The sequence below is a fragment of the Delphinapterus leucas genome, chromosome 6, assembly GCF_059928025.1.
Source record: "Delphinapterus leucas isolate spDelLeu-1000000601 "Yukka" chromosome 6, BTC_Dleu_Yukka2, whole genome shotgun sequence".
In the NCBI taxonomy this organism is placed as follows: Eukaryota; Metazoa; Chordata; class Mammalia; order Artiodactyla; family Monodontidae; genus Delphinapterus; species Delphinapterus leucas.
In genome coordinates, this window is record NC_143134.1 from 90,980,700 (window position 1) to 91,002,275 (window position 21,576).

General features: G+C 49.2%; 1 protein-coding gene across 1 annotated transcript in view; it reads left to right on the top strand.

Moving 5' to 3' along the window:
- The window catches only part of TMOD1 (tropomodulin 1), an 86,079-nt gene that overhangs the window by 6,501 nt on the left and 58,002 nt on the right, over positions 1 to 21,576 (top strand). Inside the window, exon 2 of the mRNA XM_022600063.3 lies at positions 19,645 to 19,795. Within this exon, the coding sequence (XP_022455771.1) occupies positions 19,652 to 19,795 (144 nt within the window). The 5' untranslated portion in view covers positions 19,645 to 19,651. The remainder of the gene's footprint in view (positions 1 to 19,644; positions 19,796 to 21,576) is intronic.

Consider the following 21,576-nt stretch of genomic DNA (forward strand, 5'->3'; position numbering starts at 1 on the left):
ACCTGGCCTAAACTTTTCCCTGTAGAATCACAAAACCAGACCCTAATCCAGGTTCTGGGCCCTCAGTGGGGGAACCCAAAAAATTCCCATTTTTCACCCAGTGGTGACAAACATTTTGTTCCTGGCGAGGGGCTGCAGAGCCCCCTGCTCAAGGTCACACGCTGCTGGACATGCCAGGCAGTCTCCACCAGCCTTTCTCATGTCTTTCCTGACACTTCCTGCTGCTCAGGCAGGTCTTGGGGATCTGTTCAACACCCCCTGTTCTTTGGTCTGCTGCTGTCCAGGACTTCCCCTTGCTCAGACAATAACGCCCTCATCCTGAAGTTTCATTTTTGTTTCTACTTTACTTTCTATCATATATTTTTTCCAAAGCCATCTTAAAGCCTCACAGAATTAAGAGGAAATGGAGACAAATAGTGAGGTTCTCATCAATTCGAGCAACACAACCAACAGGCAGAGAGTGAAAGCAAGGAGTGCTGTCACTTAGATGTGTTAATTCTATTTAATGAGCCAGTCTTGCAAACCCACGTTTTAGAAGATCCTGGCTCTTAAGTTCCTCCCAGCCTAAGTAGAAAGCCAGTGTCCTCTAAAAATAGCCTCCGCCCCACCTTATCAGGGTCTCACAGTTTCTCCCTCCTCCAGGGTTGGGCTGCTTCCTGCTGCTCAGCAAAAAAACCACAAAAACTAAGAGTAGGTAGTGGCAGCTCTGAGTAATGGGCTGACCTGGAGATTAGGACACCTGGCTCCAGCCCCAGCTCTGCCACCCACTTAGAGTGACCTTGAGCAATGAGGGGGTGGGCAAGATGCTTTCCAGTGGACCTGGAATTAAGAGGACTCAGAGCTTCCCTTGGAAGACTTTCTATCATGAGAAAAGTGAAGCGCCAGGGATGAAATCCAGGGGAACTCACCCTATGAAGAGGAAGGAAAGAACGGGAGAAACTGGTTCCCAAGAGCCAAGGGAGGAGAGAGATTGGCAGTGCCAGCTGGTGCAGAGAGACAGAGGGGAAGAGGACTGGGAAAGGGCCACCATGATTGGGTGACTTTGGCCAGGGCATTGCAGAGGGTTCAAAAATGGGATCTGCCACTGCTTTACTGAAGCCAGTGACCCAGCCTGTCTGAGCCCGTTTCCTCCTCTGTACAAGGGGATAATAATAGCATCCATTTCAGATGGGTTGCTGTTGGGATTAAGGGGGATGATGCAGGGAAAGCCCTTGGTCCTGTGCTTGGTACCTGCAATGATGTTAATGCTAGCGAGAGGAAGAAGAAGCTAATGGGAGCCGAAGATTTGGAGACAGAGCCCACAGCTCTTCTAAAAGCTTGGAGGAGAAAGGAAGGAAGAGAGAAGGTAGTAGGAGCTGGAGACAGGGCCGAAAGGGGAGGCGGGTGTTTCTGGGCTGAGGAGTGTGAAAAGAGGCAGAGATAGACCTGGGAGAGGGGAAGAGGTGAAAAGAGCATCTAAGGGACATGCACATAGGAGGACTGAGGGCCTTCCTTAATGACCTGCTGAATGTCACAGGCTCCAAAATCACATTCCTCTAGATTCAGGCTGAGCAAAGAAAGGGTAAAATGAAGCCAGTCCTGGCTCAGACCCTGGTGTCCTCTTGGGAGACTTCAGTATCTGTGAAGGAGGGTGGTGATGGGCCGCAAAGGGTAGTTTGACTCTGTCCAGGGGGCTCACGACCTTGGCTTGCTTGTTTCTGAAATGACGTCATGTATCGATGACTCCTGCTGAGCCCAGTCATAATGACCTTTTCCAGTCAGTGTTTTGATTTTTCTGTCTTACTAATGGACCAGCCAGGCTGCCAACATTTCTAAAGAGGCCAGTTCACTCTTCACTTAAAGCCAAAACACCAAGTAGATCAATTATTTGGCTGCTAGGAGCCATTATCAGTTTAAAGCGACAGGCTTGTTTGTATGGAAAAACATGAAGCAGATGGCATAATTTGGGGACCATTTCCTGTCTCTTGTTTTGTTTTGTAAAATCCTCCTTTGGTTAATCATGACAAAACCAGACTTTCTTTGCTCTTAATGATAACGAAAGAATGAGCTCACTGGAGTCAACCTAGGACAGTCTAGGAGGTTTTCTTCGATGTTAGGAGGTGCTGGATCTGTTTTTGATCTGAAAAACGAAACAAACTCAAGCATTTCTTTTGTTTCTCCTTTTCTTACATCCTTTCTCTCGGAGAAAAAGAGATTTGTGAAAGTGCTGTCTCTGTTTCAGTTCTTCCTTCTCAGATCCCCAGCCCCAGCCACCGCTCACTCCGGGGCTTCTAGGGAGGTGTCTCCAGGACTGTTCCTGGGAGATGATTCTTGTGGGTGATGAGGCAGAAATCCTCTTGGCCTCACTCAGCCTCCTTCATGGACTCATCTCTTCACATCCCTTAAATATTAGTGCCACTCTCAACCCTATTCCTTTTCACCCCACACCCTCCTATAGTCCCATCCACTCCCAGGGCTCCCACTACTCCCTATACACTCAGAACTCCCAAATTCCTGTGTCCAGCCTGGACCACGCTCCTCAGCTCTAGGCATCCGTGACTCCAGCCTAGGGGACAAAGCCAAGAGGGTGTCCCAAAGGCACTTCACACCCAACAGGCCCAACTCAGGCTCACCACCCAGTCTCCCTCCAGGGTCCCCCCTTCTTGGTTAACAGTAACACCATCCACCCAGGCTCTGAGCCAAAAACCTCCATACCTTTCACCACCCCATTCATTTGGTGAAAAGTCCTATCAATTCTACCTTCCTTAACATCTCTTCTATTCATCTCTATCCCCAGTCGAGTACTTTGTCATCTCTCGCCCTGAGCTATTAGCAGAGCCTCTTAAGAGTCTTTCTGCGCCCGTCTTTTCTCTCTCTCTCTTTTTTTAACCCCAGTCTTTTCTTCTCATGCTGCTGTTAAAAGAGTTTTGTGAAACGTAGCTCGGATAGTGTTATTCCTCTTCATTCAGGGATTCCCCATTTCCTACCAGATTCCTTGGCATCCGACACGAGGACCATCTAAGATGTGGCCCCAAGCTACTTCTCCAAACCATCTCCTGACATGCCCCCCAGTTCTCTACACCTGGTCATGGTGCAAGCATATGTGACTGCATGCCTTGCTGCCTTTGCCCCTGCTGTTCCTTCTGCCTGGAATGCTGTCCTCTTCCTTCTCAACCTGGCAAACTTGTAATCCTCCTTTAAATCAAAGCGCCTCATTGCCCCACCTGTGCTCCCACAGCCCCCTGAATGGACCTCAGAGAACCAGCCATAGTGTGTTCTAAGTGTGACCAGCTGCTTACATCCTTATCTCTGACTAGACTGATAGATCCTTGAGGGCAGAGTTCATGGCTCATTTACTGATATTTCTGCTTCCCCAGTGTCGGGCTCAGAGCTCAGCGCTTGGCAGAGTGCAAGGATTTTATGTTTTAATTCGTGACTGATCACTGAATGAAAGAATATGTAAAAGACTAAGCAAATGAAAGCCCTGAGGTAACCGTGACAATCACACAACATTATCTACATGTTTTCCCATCCCACCACCCCGTCAGCTCCGTGAGGGCAGAAACCACACCTGTTCTGCTCCCCACCAACCCTGCAGCCCCTCAACCCCCTCACAATAAATAGAATGAACCCATGATCTCATCTGAAACTCACAGTAATCCTGTAAGGGAGGAAGGGCCGGTATAATGACCCCTTTTTATAGATAGCATAGTGAACCCCAATAGGAATTATTCCAGGTCATCCAATTGGGATGTGTATTCCAGAAAAACCCAAGTGCTCTCCAGGGTTTGGTAAACTTGAGAAATCAGAATCCTTGTGTTCTACACTAGTGCTTCTCTAGCACTGGAGATACTCAGGATCTTGTTAATGCAGATGCCGGCTCAGTAGGCCTAGGAGGGGACCTGAGACTCTGAATCTCTAACAAGCTCCTTGTTTCTAATAAGCTTATTAAATAATAGGCTTAATAATTCCTAATAAGCGCTAATACACATCATAATGTGAGGCTTATCCTGCATACACTGACCACCAGACTTTGACCATCAAGGTGAGTGCTGATTATCTCAAAGTTTTCCCTTGGCCTTTGCATTAAGATAGTATTTGTAGGGCTTCCCTGGTGGTGCAGTGGTTGAGAGTCCGCCTGCCAATGCAGGGGACACGGGTTCGTGCCCCGGTCCGGGAAGATCCCGCATGCGGCGGAGCGGCTGGGCCCGTGAGCCATGGCCGCTGAGCCTGCGCGTCCGGGGCCTGTGCTCCGCAACGGGAGAGGCCACAGCAGTGAGAGGCCCGCATACTGCAAAAAAAAAAAAAAAAAAGATAGTATTTCTATTAAAATCTACAAATGAATTCATTTAAGCCTTGACTCAAAGTCAAAAATCAAGGGCTCTTTCTGGGATTTTGTTGTTGTTGTTTGGTTGTTTTGTTTTTGTCTTTATGAGCAATGTACGGGGCATGAGGAGCATGATGGGTCACGTGCAGGGGCTAGAAGAACGCGGTGGAGCATGTGGGGCATGGGGGCGGGACGTGTGGTGCGTGGTGGGCACGTGGGAAGGCCCAGGTGATGGGATGCACAGGGGGCGGGGATTGGTGAGGGGGCAGGTGATTGGGGGCGGGGCTTGGGGGCACGTGGCTGCAGCATGTTGGCAAGGAGGAAGTTCCAGGGATGGCAGGCAGCGGGAAGGGTCAGGCTTGCAGCTGCGGGTTCTTTCCACCTACTTCTGCCTTCCTGGCTTCTCCCTTGCTTTCCGGAGAAATTTAGGCCCAGACAAGGCTTTAAGGTCACACTGCCCAGTTCCTGGTCAGCCTAGAAACCCCCCTGAGCGCCAGAGCTCCAGGCTTCTGTGTCCGATTGGCTTTTTCAGCGCACACTGCTTACAAGTTTGCTATCTATGAGCGCAAGGTGAGCACCTGGCCCGTGCCGGGGTGGGAACCGGACTCCCGCCTCAGAAGCACTCAAAAGACAACAGAGAGGAGAGTCAGGAAGGCGGACTTCCTCCACGCAAACCCAGGAAGATTTAAAAAGTCAGACTGAATGGAAACATTGCGCGCATTTGTTTCTGGGTTTTATACTACGTTCCACTTACACCATTAAAAGGGTATGAGGTTGCTTAATGAACCGGCATAGGCAACATAACTGATGAGAACAGAAAAGAGAAAGCAAGGAGGGAGGGAGGGAGGGAGGGAGGGCAGAAAGCTTGAAAATTAGGATCATGAAGCTCTGAGAACCTGATGGGAGCCATGGACTCTTGCTCCAGAAAAATGAATATATCCATGCACACAACAGTTTGCATGTCATTTGCGTGGGCGCATGGGTCTCCCTGAAGGCCTTTCAAAATGCCCAACACAGATTAAGGAGAGAAAATATGCCAGTGTCCTAGCTGAATGACGGCAACTCTATTTGGACGCTCAAATCAGCTGAAGGGGAAAGGGAGAAGCAATGAACTGGAGACCACATCATGTCTGATTAAAAAAGACCAGTCCTTCAGGAGAAAGAAATGTTTTCTTAGCCCTAATTCTCAGAGTGTTGGGAGGCAGTTTTGCATAGTGGTTAAGAACATACCTCCCTGGGTTCAAATCTAAGGTCTGTCAGTTATGGGCTGCATAAACTCAGGTAACTTTTAACTCCCCGTGCCTCAGTTTCCCCATCTGTAATATGGGGTTATTGTGGGGAATCTCTATTTGCACATGTATGAAGTGGGCTTGTTGTGGGGAGTAAATTAGTTATTATATGTAAAATGCTTAAGTCAGTGCCTGGGACATTGTTAGTGTTATGAAAGTGGGAGCTGTTATGGGAAGGCAGCATGGAGCAGTGGTAACGAGCACACATTGCCCCCTGGATTCAAATCCCGGCTCTACTACTTACTAGCTTTGTTACCTTGGTCACTGTAGTAGGTTAAATAGTATCCTCTGAAAAGTCATGTCCACCCGGAACCTCAGAAAGTGACCTTCTTTGGAAATAGGGCCTTTGCAGAAGTAATTAGTTAAGCTGAGGTCATACTGGGCTAGGGTGGGCCCTAAACCCAATGACTGGTGTCCTTATGAGAAGTGGAGTGGACATACACAGGAAAGAAGACCACGTGACAATAGAGGCAGAGATTGGAGTGATGTAGGTACAAGCCAGGGAATGCCAAGGATTGCCAGCAGTCACCAGAAGCCAGAGAAGCAAGGTACAGAGTCTCCCTCAGAGCCTGCAAAGGGAACCAACCCTGCCCACATCTTAATTTCCAATTTCTGGCCTTCCGACTGCAACAGGATACATTTCTGCTGTTTTAAGCCATCCACTTGGTGGTAATTTGTTATGGCAGCCCTAGAAAACTGATGCAGTCAGATTACTGCATTTCAGTTTCTTCAGCTAAAATGGGAATTAAAAAGTACCTCCTTCAGAGTTATTAGGATTGCATGAAATTATCCACGTAAAGAGTTTAGCACTGTGGCTAGTATGCGGTACGTACAGAATAATGCATGCTGTTAGAAGGTACATTGACATAACAGGCAATGGTAGCCTCAAGGACGGTGTTAATAGCATTCTGTTGTATGTCTACATTATAATTCATTTACCCAGTGCCCTATTGATGAACTTTTATGTGGTTTCCAGTTTTTTGCTAAGATAGATAATAACCAGATGATTTGTACATATATCTTTGTACAATTCAGTGAGTAAACTGGCAGGATAAATTCCTAGAAGTGGAGTTGCTATGTCAAAGCGTGTGTGCATTTGGATAGATATGACTTAACTTGCCTCAAGAGAGGGTGTACCAGTGTGTCCTTCTATTCTGTGTGAGAATGTTGGTCTCCTCCACATCTTGTCAACACCAGAGATTCTCAGACTTTTTCATCTTTGTTAATCTGATAGAGGAGAACTGATGTCTCCTCTCTCAATTTACTTTTATTATGGGTGGGTTTCATTCTCTGTTCATAGGCTTATTAGCCGTTGGTGTTTCTTTTTATGTGAATTGCCTGTTCTTTTCCTCTTCCCACATTTTCACTGGACTCTTCTTTTCTTTTTTTTTTTTTTTAAATTTAGGAACTCTGTTAAAAAAAAATTAGCCCTTTGTTCAACGTGCGACAAATATTTTCCCCCCAACTTGCCTTTTGCCTTTTGGTATTGCCCATGCTACTTTTCATATTGACTTTGTAGAAGATACAAAAACATGCTTCCTAAACCTGTGCCTATGTTAACCCCTGCTGTGAGGCGAGGTGGCAAAGTTCACGTGTATGAAATGGTGAGAACAGGAGTTAGTTCACAAGCTTTTCTACGAGCCAGCTTTTATTCCACCGAGGCTTTTGTCTTAAGGCTGTCAAAGTCAGTAATAATGCCAAGCATTCATTCATTCACTTATTCAACAAAACTGACTTCAGCACCTGAGAGAAGCAGGGACCATGGGAGACAAGGATGCTTGCCTTCAAGTAGCTTTCAGTCTTGGGGGGTGGGGGTGGAGTGCAATAAGATGATGCTTCTAATGACAGAACTCTGACGGCCCCTCCCCTTGGTATTAGTATTTGGCTTGCTAGTACCCTTTTCAGCTGGTGTGGAGAAGGAGGCCATGGAAGAGGCAGAGGCTGGTGAGAGCGCGTGGTGGCCTGAGCCGGGGCAGTTGCAGAGAGGTGGGGAGAAGGAACCACAGAGTGGAGTACGGCAGGGTTTGCAGGGCCGGTGGGCAGGCCAGCTGGGACAGGGCGATGGGTTCAGCGTCTTTTCCTGGAACCCTCTTGCTTACGATGATTCGTTCAGTGACTCATACACCGTGATGACCTCGAGAGGTGCAAAATGAAAACACACAATGGTGCATGCACACACACGTGCTTTTCTAATTTAAACCCTTTGACAGCTTTGACGTGTGGACCTTTGAGGCTCCGTGTGAACTGGGATGGGGCCCAGAGTCACTGCAGAGAGCGACGGAGTCAAATGCTGTGTCTTGTTTCCCTGCTTTTTTCAGAAGGTACTTTCCCGTATGACTAAGAGAATGAGATCAGCCAGGGAGAATAATGCAAACAGGCCAGGAAACAAGTCTTTTTTAAAGAGAGCTGATCATCTCTGTGTCCCCATGCTCTCCACTCAGTGGCTCCAAACATGTCTTACATAACAGAACCAGGCCTTCATAGGCCTGAAATCTCATCTTGTCAACTCCTAAAACCCACCATCAGTCGAGACGTCAGCCGTCTCTGGAAAACCTCATCTAGGGCTCTAGCATCTCTGCTCACATGCCTGGCATAACAAGCGCTCACCACCTCCTGAATCAGCCCAGTGCCTCCTTGGACATTTTTTATTTTTAGACAATTCATTGCGCTGATCGGAAATCCATGTCCTGGTCACCTCAGTAAATCTATGTCTTCTGAGCGCTGGCATCCACAGACCACTTTTGTTCCTTCTTCCCCAGGTCAGCCCATTAGAAGTTTGCAGAGTGTGACCATGTTCCCCCGGCCCTTCAACTGTTCTTCATATGACACCCTGCCCCCCTTCTCTGGACTCGGCCAGCACCACTCAAGAGAAAAGGCCCAATTCACAGGAGAGGTCGCCCATATGGCCAGTAGGCATATGAAACGTGCTCAGCATCCTTAGTCATCAGGGAAATGCACAATGAGATACCACTACCCACCCGCCATAATGGCTAAAAAGGAAAGTACCGACAATACCAAGAATTAGCAAAGATGTGGAACAACTGGAACTCTCAAACCCTGCTGGAGGGGGTGTAAAATTGTACAATTACTTTGGGAAACTTTCTGACAGTACCTACTGAAACTAAGTGTATGCCAACTCTGTGATCCAGAAATTCTGCTCCAGGTACATACCCAAGAGAAATAAGTGATTATTCCCACCAAAAGCCATCGTAGGGCTACTTATAATTACCAAATACTGGAAATAACTTAAATGTCCATTAACAGTAGAGTAAACAAACAAATTATGGTATAGTTCATGTAATGGAATACTACACATCAACAAAAAAGAGTCACCTGCCACTCTTAACACACAACGTGGATGAATCTCACAGATATAAAGTTGCATCTGAAAGGAGCCAGATGCAAGAACACACCCTCTATATGTGTCCATTTATATGATGTTCAAGAACAGTCAAAGCTAATTTATTAGAAGGCTTTAAAAGTCCAAATAGTTGTTACCTTTGAGGGAGAGGGACTGGGAGGGGGATGAGAAAGCCTTCTGGCGGGTTGGAAATGGCCTATATCTTCATCTGAGTGGTGTTTACATAGGTGTATGCATATGGGAAGATTCAGTGAGCCGTGCTCTTAAGACTTGCCCACTTGACTGTATATAACCAATGCCTTATTATTATTATTTTTTTTTTGCGGTACGCGGGCCTCTCATTGCTGTGGCCTCTCCCGTTGCGGAGCACAGGCCCCGGACGCACAGGCTCAGCGGCCATGGCTCACGGGCCCAGCCGCTCTGCGGCATGTGGGATCCTCCCGGACCGGGGCACGAACCCGCGTCCCCTGCATCGGCAGGCGGACTCTCAACCACTGCGCCACCAGGGAAGCCCAACCGATGCCTTATTATAAAAAGAAAAAATAATCACACACCCCCAGTGCAAGAGTGGGGGCCCAGAGCTGAGCTCCAGCCTGAAGCCTAGCAAGGCCATCATCGCCCTTACTTTGTCCCCTGTACCTTTATTGATGCAGCTGAGATCACACCATGGCTTTGAGGGCCAGCGCCTCACACTGTTGATTTATGTTGGGTAGACAGTCACTTGAGAACCCCCAAACCTTTCTCATGGCTACCCAGCCATGTCCACCCATCTGATGCTTGTAGGGTTGGCTTATTGGGCTGAAGCTTCATGAAACTGAGGAAGAGGGAAGGAAACCAGCCATCTGAACTGCCCCATCCTTTATGTCACTGCTTCTTCACAGCACCCCTTCAGAGGTACAGGTTGTGCCCTCACCTTACAAATGAATCCATGAAGCTCAGAGGCACTAAGTGACATGCCCAAGATTGCCCCACCAGTTAGAGCCAGGACAGGGATTTTAGCCCAAGCCTGCATGACCCCTAGTCCATGCTTTCACCTGCCACCAGGCTGGCCCAAGAGGAGACATCATCTGTAAAGTGGGGCTAATGGCCCAGCTCAACCTCCCTCTGAGGGTGGTGGGTGAAGAGAGGATGTGTATGATGCCACCCCAGGGATTTCTGTGTGAGTCTTATCCTCCCGACTTAATTGCAAGCTTCCTGAGGGCCGGAACTCTCCTATTAATTTGTGTCTCTCCCACAAAGGCCCACTATGCCCTGGACGACGTGGGTGCTCAGTAAACACTCACTCAACGAATTAGGTTGTGGAAACTGAGATCCAGAGAGGTACAGCAACTTGCTCGAGACCACACAGCACATCCTCAACCAAAGTCAGGACTTGTAATCGAATCCCCTGACTCCTATCCCAGTGTCCTTCTGCCACTGCACAAGGGCTCCAGCTTCCAATAGACCCCAGGGAGTGGAGATCCCAGTGGGTTGGAGGATACTAGAGAAGAAAAGGACCATCCCAGGTGAGCCAAGGCTGAGTCTAGCCCTGGAGCCTTCAGGGTGTGTGTCCTGGGAAGAGGGCTGGGAACAGGTTGTCGGTTGTACAGAGCCCTGCTCTCAGAAGCACTCTGTGCTTGGTTGAATGCTCGGCAGTCGATTTCTTGTAATTCTTAATTTTATCTTTGGATTTATATTTTAAAGTGAAGCCCCATGGACAGTGAAGTGTGCACCAGGGCTTTGAGGTCCCGCACGAAGTCCCATCTCCTGCTGCCTCTCTGCTTCCTGAGGATGGGTTCTCAGACTCCAGCTGCTTCGCCTCCTGGCGCCCCCAGGTCCTACCAGCCTCCCCCTCCCCACCACTGCCCAGCTACTACTGGGGCTCTCGCCCTGGCTGCATTCGGCTGGCAACCTTGCAGGGCAAGCCTCTTGTCGTCCCGTGATCCAGGCATCTATTGTCCTGGTGCAGAGGTTGGGATACCCTTGGGATCACCCATCTCCATGTGTTAGGGCAGTGGCCCCATTGGAAGGGGAGGAGCCTGGCTCAACTGCCCGCTCCCTACCTGGGCAGAGCATGTCTGTCCTGTATCTGGCAGGGGAGGGAAGCTGGCAGCCAGAGGACTTGGTGTACCCTCTCTGAGTCACAGCACTCGGGCACCTGTGTAGATCATGATATTCAGTCATACATTTTAAAGACACCACGACAGATCAAGACAGAGACCATGAGAGAAAGGAAAAACTTTATGTCTTGGTACCTTTAGTGGCACTTTTTTCCCGTTTTTGAACTCAGGACTCCACAGTCTTATTTTGCACTGGACCCGGCAAATTCTGTAGCCAGTCCTGCCTGGGAGAGTCTTTCATCAGGGCTAAGTGAGCACTCAGGCCATCACACAGGGGCTGCCTGGGGACACGAGATGGTGCCTGGGAGAGCTGGGCCCTCTTGGTCCAGCTGTCTCCCTCCCCCTGTCTGTCTGGATCCAATCATAGATGACAACATGCCAAGGCACTCTCACTTCTTGCCCTGCAGGGGACATGAAACTGCAGGCATGAAAGTGTTTGTTTGTTTGTTTGTTTTAAGTTGCAAAGGTCTCTGCACTTTGGACTGGTTTTGGGTGTAATTATTGTGTCACATTTTGTGACCCTCTTCCAAAGCTTAAACATTGAGGAAGGTAAGCCCCCCAAACTTCCAATCCCTACTTGTCTACCTCTTCCACACCCTACCCTGCCCCATCCAGTCGAGGGACAGTTGACTTTCTTCCCTTTGGGGTCACTAGCCTGGGATAGAATTCTGGTGTCCACCCAGCTCCGGGGGGTCTGTATTCCTGACTGACCTGCAGTAACGGAGGCTTTAGCCTGAGTTGTGCGTGTGATGCTGGTCAGATGTGATGCTGTCCCCAACCCAGTTCAGCCTGGGGGCTGGGAGGTGGGAGCCACGATCACCTCCACTGGGCAGGGAAGCACTGCAGGGAGGCCGAGGCTCTCCAGTGAGGAGGTGGGGAGAGGGTGCTCCAGGCTGAGAGGACTGCGTGTGCTTGGCCCAGAATGTCAGGGGTGCTCAGTTGCTGGGGGCGAGTGGAGGGTCCAGCTGGAAGGGGAAAGCCTGTGCGGGGATTAGAAGCTGGGGTGGCACAGAGGCCACCAGGTCTCCGATGGCCTCAAACCCCAGGCTGGGGAGTTTGCGCTCCATCTGTCATAATGGGGGCTGTTGAAGGTGGCTTCAGCTCAGGAGCAGCATCAGAAGTGACTTTTGGGCTTCCCTGGTGGCGCAGTGGTTGAGAGTCCACCTGCCGATGCAGGGGACGCGGGTTCGTGCCCCGGTCTGGGAAGATCCCATATGCCGCGGAGCGGCTAGGCCCGTGAGCCATGGCCGCTGAGCCTGCGCGTCCGGGGCCTGTGCTCCGCAACGGGAGAGGCCACAGCAGTGAGAGGCCCACGTACCGCAAAAAAAAAAAAAAAAAAAAAAAGAAGTGACTTTCACAAAGATCACTTGAAGGCTGAGTTGCGTGTGGACAGGAAGGTAGCAGAACTGAGGCAGGGAACTGGGTTGGGAGGCTGTTGTGACAACACAGATCCAAAAAAGGCAGTCGCCGTAACAAGGGAGAGGAGGGACAGATACAAGGGATGGTAAAGAGATGGGAGTCTAGTCACAAAAGGACAACAGTGTATGATTCCACTCAGGTGAGGCACTTCGAGTAGTCCGATTCATAGAGACAGAAAGCAGAATGGTGGCTGCAGAGTCTGGGGGGAGCGGGATGGGGAGTTAGCGCTTAAAGGGGGACAGAGTCTCCGCTGGGAAAGATGGAAAAGTTCTGGACATGGATGCTGGTGATGGCTGTACAACAACGTGAATGTACTTAATCCTATAGAACTATACACTTAAAATGGTTCATTTTGTGCTGTGTATTTTACCACAATCTAACAACAACAACAAAAACCCCTATAGCATTCCAAAGAATAAATGAGAGAGAGAGAGAGAGAGGGTTGACAGGCGTGGGGACCCACCAGAACTGGGGGGGTCGAGGGGAGGGTTCGGACTGACCCCCAGGTGCTGGCCTGGGTGGCTGATGGCAGCAGGGTGAGGGGCTGGTGGTGGCGGAGAGGTGACTGCCCTCCGGGTTGGGCACGTGAAGCCTGAGGGACTCCAGGAGATGCGCTCAACAGAGCACGAGACCCTGCGAGGGTCATCAGCTTATCACTGGTAGCTGACCCCACTTGGAGATAGCCCCCAGGGGGAGTGTGAGATGTAAGAGGGCAGCGCCCAGGGGCACAGGTGGGCCAAGAAGAATCGTCATCAGGGAGAATGAGAAGGGGTGGGGAGAAAGGAAGGAGGCAAACCGGGACAGTCTCTTACTTGTCTGGCCGCAAGGGGCAGGGATGCATTCGAGGTAACTGAGTGCAGCGAGGGTGTGCGAGGAGAGGGTGGGCCTCGTAAGGATTGTGGTGGGGCGGGGGTCTCATGGGACTCCAGCAGGAGCCGTAGCGGCCCAAGCCTGAGGGAGCAGGGACTGGGCTCTTCTGGGACGCCGTGTTCCCCATCTCTCAGCCCCATGAGTTCACCCCCCAGATCTCCCCACAAGAAGGACCAGCCCTGCCACACCTAGATTTTGGACTTCTAGCCTCCAGAACTGAGAGGCAATGAATTTCTGCTGTTTAGGCCCCTCCGTTTGTGGTACTTTGTTAGGGCAGTCTCAGGAACCAATACAAATGCCAAGGAATGAAGGGGCTCATTCAACCAGCTCACTCTTTTTTTTAAATCCAAGCCACATAGATCACTGACTAGCCACTCAATTGGCTGCCTTTGAGCCAGGCACCCACTCTGCCCAGTCAGCTGAGGTAGGGATCACATGCTATACAGCATGGCTGCCCCCAGAGGTGCCCCTTGGATGAGGGCAGTGGGGAGACAGCTCTCTCGGGAGGAACAGAGGACATCTCAGGCACTCACTCTTGTGTCCCTGGAGCCAATGGAAGAGAGAGGCTCAGGCTTCAGTGATGAGGGATCATGGCCTAAAATCCCTTCAGCCAAAGTGTCTTCCCAAAGAGAAGAGAAGACAAAGACAGAGGAGAAGGGTTACGAAGAATCAACTTTGTAAATCCACCTCCCTTCACTGTGGCTGAAATAACAAGATGGTATAACTGGAAAATATTCATTTGAACTTGTGACTCAGCTCTTCCTGACCTCAGGGAAATGCAGTCCATAAATCAAGATACCTCTCCAGAGCCTCCTGCCGCAGTGTCCCCTGGGGCAGATGCTGGAAGAGCCCTTAACACAAGTGACTGCACCCACCTCCCGTGAAAGATCTAAAAGTGCATTCGGTGCTCCAGGAGCTGCCCTGTCTCCGAGCTTTCATTCCTGAAGCTTCCTGATGGATGGCCTCAGCCCTTGACCCACTCATTTTTACCATCCAACCTGCCTGGTTTTACTTCCTGGCACAGCTTGTAAATTCTATTATTTTCATATTTAGCAGAAGCTTAAGGTTTCTGCCACTGAGAAGCAGGGAGGCCAGATGTGCCAATAGTGTAAAATGCACAGGATTTGGAAGACTTCAGTTTTTAAACGCGTTTTTAATTTATTGAGCTGTCCTTTTCTTTTCCTCACCAGCTCTTACTCAGGACCCAATTTGTAAAGCAGGCAGCAGCGGCGCGGTTCTGCCTTGGGCAGCCTCATCACCCCTTCCTGCCCATCCCTCCCCTCTTGGGTTCCCAGCCCTCCCAGATTTTTCCACATTAAAGAAGGGGAAACAGAGGACCTGAGAAGAGAAGGGACTTGCCCCAAGTTGCAAGGACACTAGAGCAAAGCCCAAACGTGCTCATGCCCTCCTAACACCTTTACCAAGCACAGGACTAGGCACTGGGGCCATGAGGACAAGACGCATGTCCTTACCTGGCGAACATTACAGACAGATGATAGTGTGGGGGGAGCAGGGGAGGGGGCGGAGAGGCAGCGGCCCCAGCAGTAGCAGTGGCTGCCGCAGCCTCATAATAATGTGGCTAATATTTGTGGAGCCGGCGTTGACCACGCCCCAGCCCCAGGCTGGACGTGATTTTCAACTTTTTATTTTAGCAGCTGAATCCTTTCTTCAAGAGAAACCTTATGTGGAACCCTCCATAAATCAGACAGTACAGGGGGTGAGCCCTCTTGCTTAGCCTCTCCTATTTAACCCCCTGAAGGGGCTCTGGAAGAGCTTTCTCAGAGCCTGAGCTCTCCCCTGAGCACAGTTTAAAGACCACCCAGGGGGATAGGTTACAAGCAGAATTTCCGGGTCCATTTATGCTTATTTTACAGATGAGCAAACAGAGGCCCAGAGGAGGGGAGGGATTCAGTGAGGGTCACCCAGGGAGTTACCACCACAACTGGCACACCAGCCAAAGTCCTCTGAATCTCAGGTCTGTGTCCATCTGTGACACCTCTTTTACGAGGAAACAGGGGCCTTTTACTAACAGCTATAAAATACCATCTCTTCCAAACCATCTTTTTTTTTTTTTTTTTTTTTTCCTCTTCTTTTGGCCGTGCCATGCAGCTTCTGGGATCTTAGTTCTCCGACCAGGGCTTGAACCCAGGCCCTTGGCAGAGAGAGCATGGAGTCCTAACCACTGGACTGCCAGGGAGTTCCCCCAAGCCATCTTTTAAAGCCGAGCTTGCAGTGGGCTCTATTAACGTGGTGTTTTCACCTCCCTCCTGCCCTGTCTGTCCCCCACCTCCAGTTCTTCCACATCACTGACCATAGGGGAAGAATCTCACCTTAGAGAAACTGTCCCTGGGAGCCAAGTAGATGAGTGTGGCTTGAAGCTGACAGCTTCATAGTTTACCTTAGGAGTTCTCCGTTCCTCTCAGCTTATTTAATGTGATGCCTCATCACTCTGTAATATTCACAGGACACTTGACATTAGAAAGGGCCTTTTAAATCCTTTGAAATAGGAGTTTTAAATTCATCGGCACCGTGGAGTGTGTAAGCGGAACATTAACTTTCCTGTGTGCGCAAAGATGGAGACTTCTTCAGGAAATGTAATGATCGCATCCCTTGGGGTGGCATCTCTGAAGGTAGCCTGCTACCCAGCCCCACCCCCCCTCCAGCAGGCCCCATAGTTGCCACCTACCCCTCTCTTCTTGCTCATTCCCAGCTCCTTTTTTCCCCGGGTGGCTTTGACATGGATTCCTCTCTCCCCTGTTCCCTTGTACTGGCTTGTCCCTTTCTCCAGGGTCTGTCCATGACTCTTTCTAAGGGTTTTAGTGCAAACCATCTAGGAAAAATGAGTCAACCGGCCAAGGTAACAAGCATGGGAAGCTCCTAGGGTTCCAAACCTGTCCCAGCTGGTTCTGTCCCCCAGCCCCTTCTTGTGTAAGTCTGAATGGCTCCCCATATGACCCAGAGGTGAATCTAAGGCTGTGTTTTCCAAACGTTCCATGAGATTCCAATTCCAGGAGCAGTTTCTCAGAGACATGGGTTCATGGTCCAAAGGACAGGGAAGTTCTGCTTGTATCCTCCCTGTCTTGGTGACTGACATCCGTTGTGGGAAAGCAGACCAAGGGTTTTGAGAAGTCAGGCAGAGTAGAGAGCCCTGTGCAACTTGGTACAACCCAAGACCTGTTTGAGCACCAGAAGCGTGTTTTGCGGCCCATCTGAGAGATGCTAATTCGGAGGTGTGTCTGTGAGTTGATTCTGGAAGCCTCCGAGCCCTTACTAGGGTCCTCTTGGCCCTGGGATGGAGACCACAGGGCCTCTCCCGGCTCCACTCAGGAAAATCCAAATTAGGTTATTCTCTGAGAGGCATCAGGAAGGCTTTTTTCCATCTATACCAGAGCATCGTCAGCTGCTCGTGCTTTCTTTGGAAGTAAATAGAAATGAATCAAGCCGGGGTGGGGGGGCCATTTATGGTCTGAACATTGCATTCTTGGGGTCTGGTCAAAGGAAGACGTCAGACCAAGCTGAGCCATTCTTAGAGAAAAGGATGGCACTGGCCTTTTCTGTATTTGGGAAGCAAGACCTTTCTTATCAAGCCAGCTGTCACACACTCGGATTTCTCCTACAAAGAGGCCCACACATGCACAAACTTATATTAATAACACGTATCTCTACTCTCTTTCTGAAATGGAGGCTTTTTCGGTAGCCTAGTCAACTTTGGTTTTTGTTTATTTTTAATTACTTTGTTTCAAATTAACAATTAATCCCAGCTTTTTGATTGATAAGTTGGTTATCTTTTCCTAGGTTTTGTTTCTCTCTACTCTGGAAAATTCCATCAGTCATTTCACAGATGAGCCACGGGTTTTGTTTGTGTTTGTTTCCATTGGAGCCTAAAACCACAAAACACTGTGAGGAAGGTGATATTGATTGTATTAGTTTGGTACAGCTGCCGTGACAAAGTACCACACACTGAGTGGCTTAAACAGCAGAGACTTTTTTTTTTTTTTTAACGGTACGCGGGCCTCTCACTGCTGTGGCCTCTCCCGTTGCAGAGCACAGGCTCTGGATGCGCAGGCTCAGCGGCCACGGCTCACGGGCCCAGCCGCTCCGCGGCATGGGGGATCTTCCCGGACCGGAGCACGAACCCGTGTCCCCTGCATCGGCAGGCAGACTCTCAACCACTGCGCCACCAGGGAAGCCCCAAACAGCAGAGATTTTTGTCTCAAAGTTCTGGAGGCTAGATGTCCAAGATCCAGGTATTGGTAGGGTTGGTTCCTTCCAAGGGCTGTGAGGGTCTGTTCCAGGCCTCTACTCCAGCTCCTGGTGGTTTGCTGGTAATCTCTGGTATTCCTTGGCTTGCAGAAGCATCACCCCCATCTCTACCTTCATCTTCACATGGTGTTCTTCCTGTGTGCCTGTGTAAATTTCCCTTCTTTATAAGGACATCAGTCCTATTGGATTAGGGACCCCTCCTCTGGCATGACCACATCTAAACTAATTACATCTGCAACAACCCTCTTTCCAAGTAACTGTCACATTCTTACTTGGAATGTGGTTCTAGGTTACTGAGGTACAGGGGGTTAGAACTTATATGAATTTGGAGGGGACACAGTTCCACCCATAACATCAACTCTATACATAATAACACATTTATTCTGCAGCATTAACAAATGCTCTGAGCTGCTGCCTCACCCTTTAGCCTGTCAGCCTCAGAAACAAAAGCTGAGAGCTCAGCTCACGTAGGCTGCAGGACAGGTGGGAACTGCCTTAGACACAGAGATGCTAGCAGCTCCTGCAGCAAGCTGACACTGTCCATCTTCCAAGAGAAGAGCCCAGAATGTCCTCAAGGTGGTCTGATTGGACCACCAATGGCAGGTGAGAACTGGAATTGGGTTCATTTCAGTGAAAGACTTCCTGCTGTGTGCACAGGCCTGAGTCAGGCCCTCGGGAGAGTGGGGTGGAGCAAACCCAGGCCCTGCCCATGAGGAAGCCGCAGGAGGCAGACGTGCGAGCTGCTTGCAGAGGTGTGGGTACAGTGCTGTGGCCGTGATGAACTTTGCTCAGAGAGGGGACACTGAGGCTTCACAGAGGAGGTGATGTGTGAGCTGGGCTTGTCATGTTATCAGACAGTTCCAGCCAAGCTGGGGGACAGAAGGGCTTAGGGCCCCATTGTGTCTCCCAGGTTAGGTGACAGGCAGTGTGGTGTAGTGGGGAGCACTGGGTCCGGTGACAGGGGTTCTGAGTCAAGCCCTAGGTCATCCCTCAGTTTCTTTGTTGATAAAAAGGTGTTAGTTAAAAAATTCAATTTACAGGATGTGGCATCAGTATTGAATGAGTTCTCAGGTGTGAAAGTGTCATGGTTATGGAAGTAGCAGAGACAGGATACAAACACAGGTGTTAGGTGTCATCTGTGCCACAGAGAATATGCAGTAGCCTTCTCTCGCAAGGAGAGCAGCTGGGAAGCGGCAGACCTGGACTCCCACCCCCTCGATCAATCACTTCCTCCCTCTGAGCCAGCTCCCTGGGGGGTGAAGTGAGAGGTCTGGACCAGGCGATCTCCTTCTGGCCATGAAGTTAGGTGACTCTATGAAAAGGTGCCTGATACAATGGCTAGAGCCACGTGGGCTTGGAAAGCCAGCAGACTGGGGTTCAAATGGTGGTCCTGTCCCCTCTTGGTAGTGTGATTTGTGTGAGTCACTCAGCCTTCTCATCTGCAAGACGGGGTAAATGCAAGACGGGGTAAAAACCTCAGGGGTTAAATTAGAACGTCCTTGGGAACTACTTAACGCCCAGCTTGGCCTGTGGTAGTAAAAGTTAGCTGTTACCGTCATTGCTTCTTGTGAGGACTGAATGAGATGCTGTAGGGGAAGGGCCTGCGTGCAGCAGGTGCTTAATTAACCACTGACACTTCCCCTGCTTTTAAGATCAGCCTTGGCAGAATTTCCATCGTTCATGTTTTCCATCAGGGTGTGGGGTGAAGGGTGGAGGGTTGTACAGAAAATTTTCGAACTATTTGAGGAATAAAATAGTTTTCAGGCACTCGTAAGCCATTTATAATCACCTATTACTTGTAACTAACGGCCATGCCAATTACAACAATTACAAGTCGTTAAATTGCAAGCCCTCAGGACTTTTACCTTGCAAGGTTTATGAGATAATTAGTCCAACCTAATACAGGATTCCAGTATAGTAATTATTATCTTGACAATTCATAAAACATGCCCAGGGCTCCATGTGAGTGACAAGCATCTATTTGCTCTGAGAGCAAATCCAAGAAGGGTCTTTCTAAGATTTTTCTCTTTCTGGTAGGTCATAGATGGGAACAGAAAGTTCTTCTACGATGTCGTACAGACGAGAACTAGAGAAATACCGTGACCTGGATGAAGATGAAATCCTTGGAGCCCTTACAGAAGAAGAGCTGAGGACCCTGGAAAATGAGCTGGATGAGCTGGACCCTGATGTGAGTAGGCACTAAAGGGGACACGTTGTCACAGTTGCAAGGACAGCAGCCATTACCACCTAGGGGAGGGGTAGGCCGACTTCCTGAAGTACCACTTCCCCTTTCCCACTGTGACAATAACATTGGAGTAACATTGCCTTTGCAGGTGCATGTGTGAGTGTGTATTATATTAGTCAGGGTTCTCTAGAGAAACAGAACCATTAGGAGGTAGGAGATTGTATATATATATATATATATATATATGTATGTATAAAGAAATTTATTATAAGTAATTGGCTCACATGATTATTGAGGTTGACAAGTTCCAAGATCTGCAGTTGGCAAGCTGGAGACCCAGGACAGCTGGGAGTGTAGTTCTAGCCTGAGTTCAAAGGCCTGGGAACCAGGAAAGCTGATGGTATTGTTTCAGTCAAATAACTGGCAGGCTCCAGACCCAGGAAGAGCCAGTGCTTTCAGTTCAAGTCCAAAGGCAAGAAAAAAAAACAAAACACAAAAGCAATTACCCAGCTCAGAGTAATCAGGCAGAAGGAAATTCCCCCTTTGCTGGTAGGAGGATCAGCTTTTTTGTTCTACATGTATTCAGACCTTCAACTGATTGGGTGGGGCCCACCCACCTTAGGGAGGACAATCTGCTTTACTCAGTCTACCAATTCAAATGTTAATCTCATCTAGAAACCCCCTTACAGACATACCCAGAATAATTGTCTAAACATCTGGGCCCCCCATGGCCCTGTCAAGTTGAGACATAAAATTAACCATCCCAAGTCCACTGCTAGTCAACTTGGCACCCATACACATCTCCTTAAACCATATTCATCTCCAAATAAAGACAATAACAAGGTCATAATTCTGCCTAACATGATACAACTACCCTGTGTATAACCTGCCAGAAGAAGAGGTAAAGTCCTTGAGCAGTGTTTACTTTTCTCCTCGATCTCCCATAATTTAATACTATGATGTAAAATTAACAGTACTTAGATACCACCATACAAAACCAATACATCTTGTGTTTCACGTTAAGAGAATAAGAGAGGGAAGAAAACAAAGATATTTACTTAATACACATACATAGACTCACACATACACAAACATGTTCATAAAAAAATACAGAGGAAATACTCCTGACCACACTGTCCTCGTTTCTCTAACTGGTCATGTGGTCACAGCTGGTATTTATAACTACCTTCTTCCACTGTCCATTCTGTACTTCCCTCACCTTCAGCAACCACAGCCTCAGCTGGGTGTGGTTCTTTGCCTGGCGGAGTGAACCTAGTTCCGAAGGGCCTGGACCATTAGTAGTCCTGCCTGGATTGAGTTGTTATAGTTTTCCATTGACTCTAATCACAGGTCCTGGCAATACTAAGAAAGCCCTAAGGAATCTCCTGTATTACAGACATACTCTTCTTTACCTCCCTTGTGGAGAAGCAGTCTGATTTACCCTTGGTAACCAGGACCAATCACCCCAGCCGGTACAGAAACTCCCTCTCTGCCTGTTCATTCAGAGGCATAAGGAGCCCAAAGTGGCAGTCTTAACCTCCAATCCAATGCAATCACTGCTGTGTCTCCTAGTGGAAGCATTCCTCCCTTTGGAACTAACTAAGACCTTGAGGCCAGCAGAGCATCAGGTCACAGGAACAGGATGCACAACTTTTGCCAGTGGGTCACTAGGGGGACCACTGGTAATAGTGAGCGGTGCTACTCCCATTTTCTGGACCCGTGAATCCTGGCCGGGAGGAGAAGCGCCATATATTGGACTCTGATTCAGAGCATGTACAGGCTCC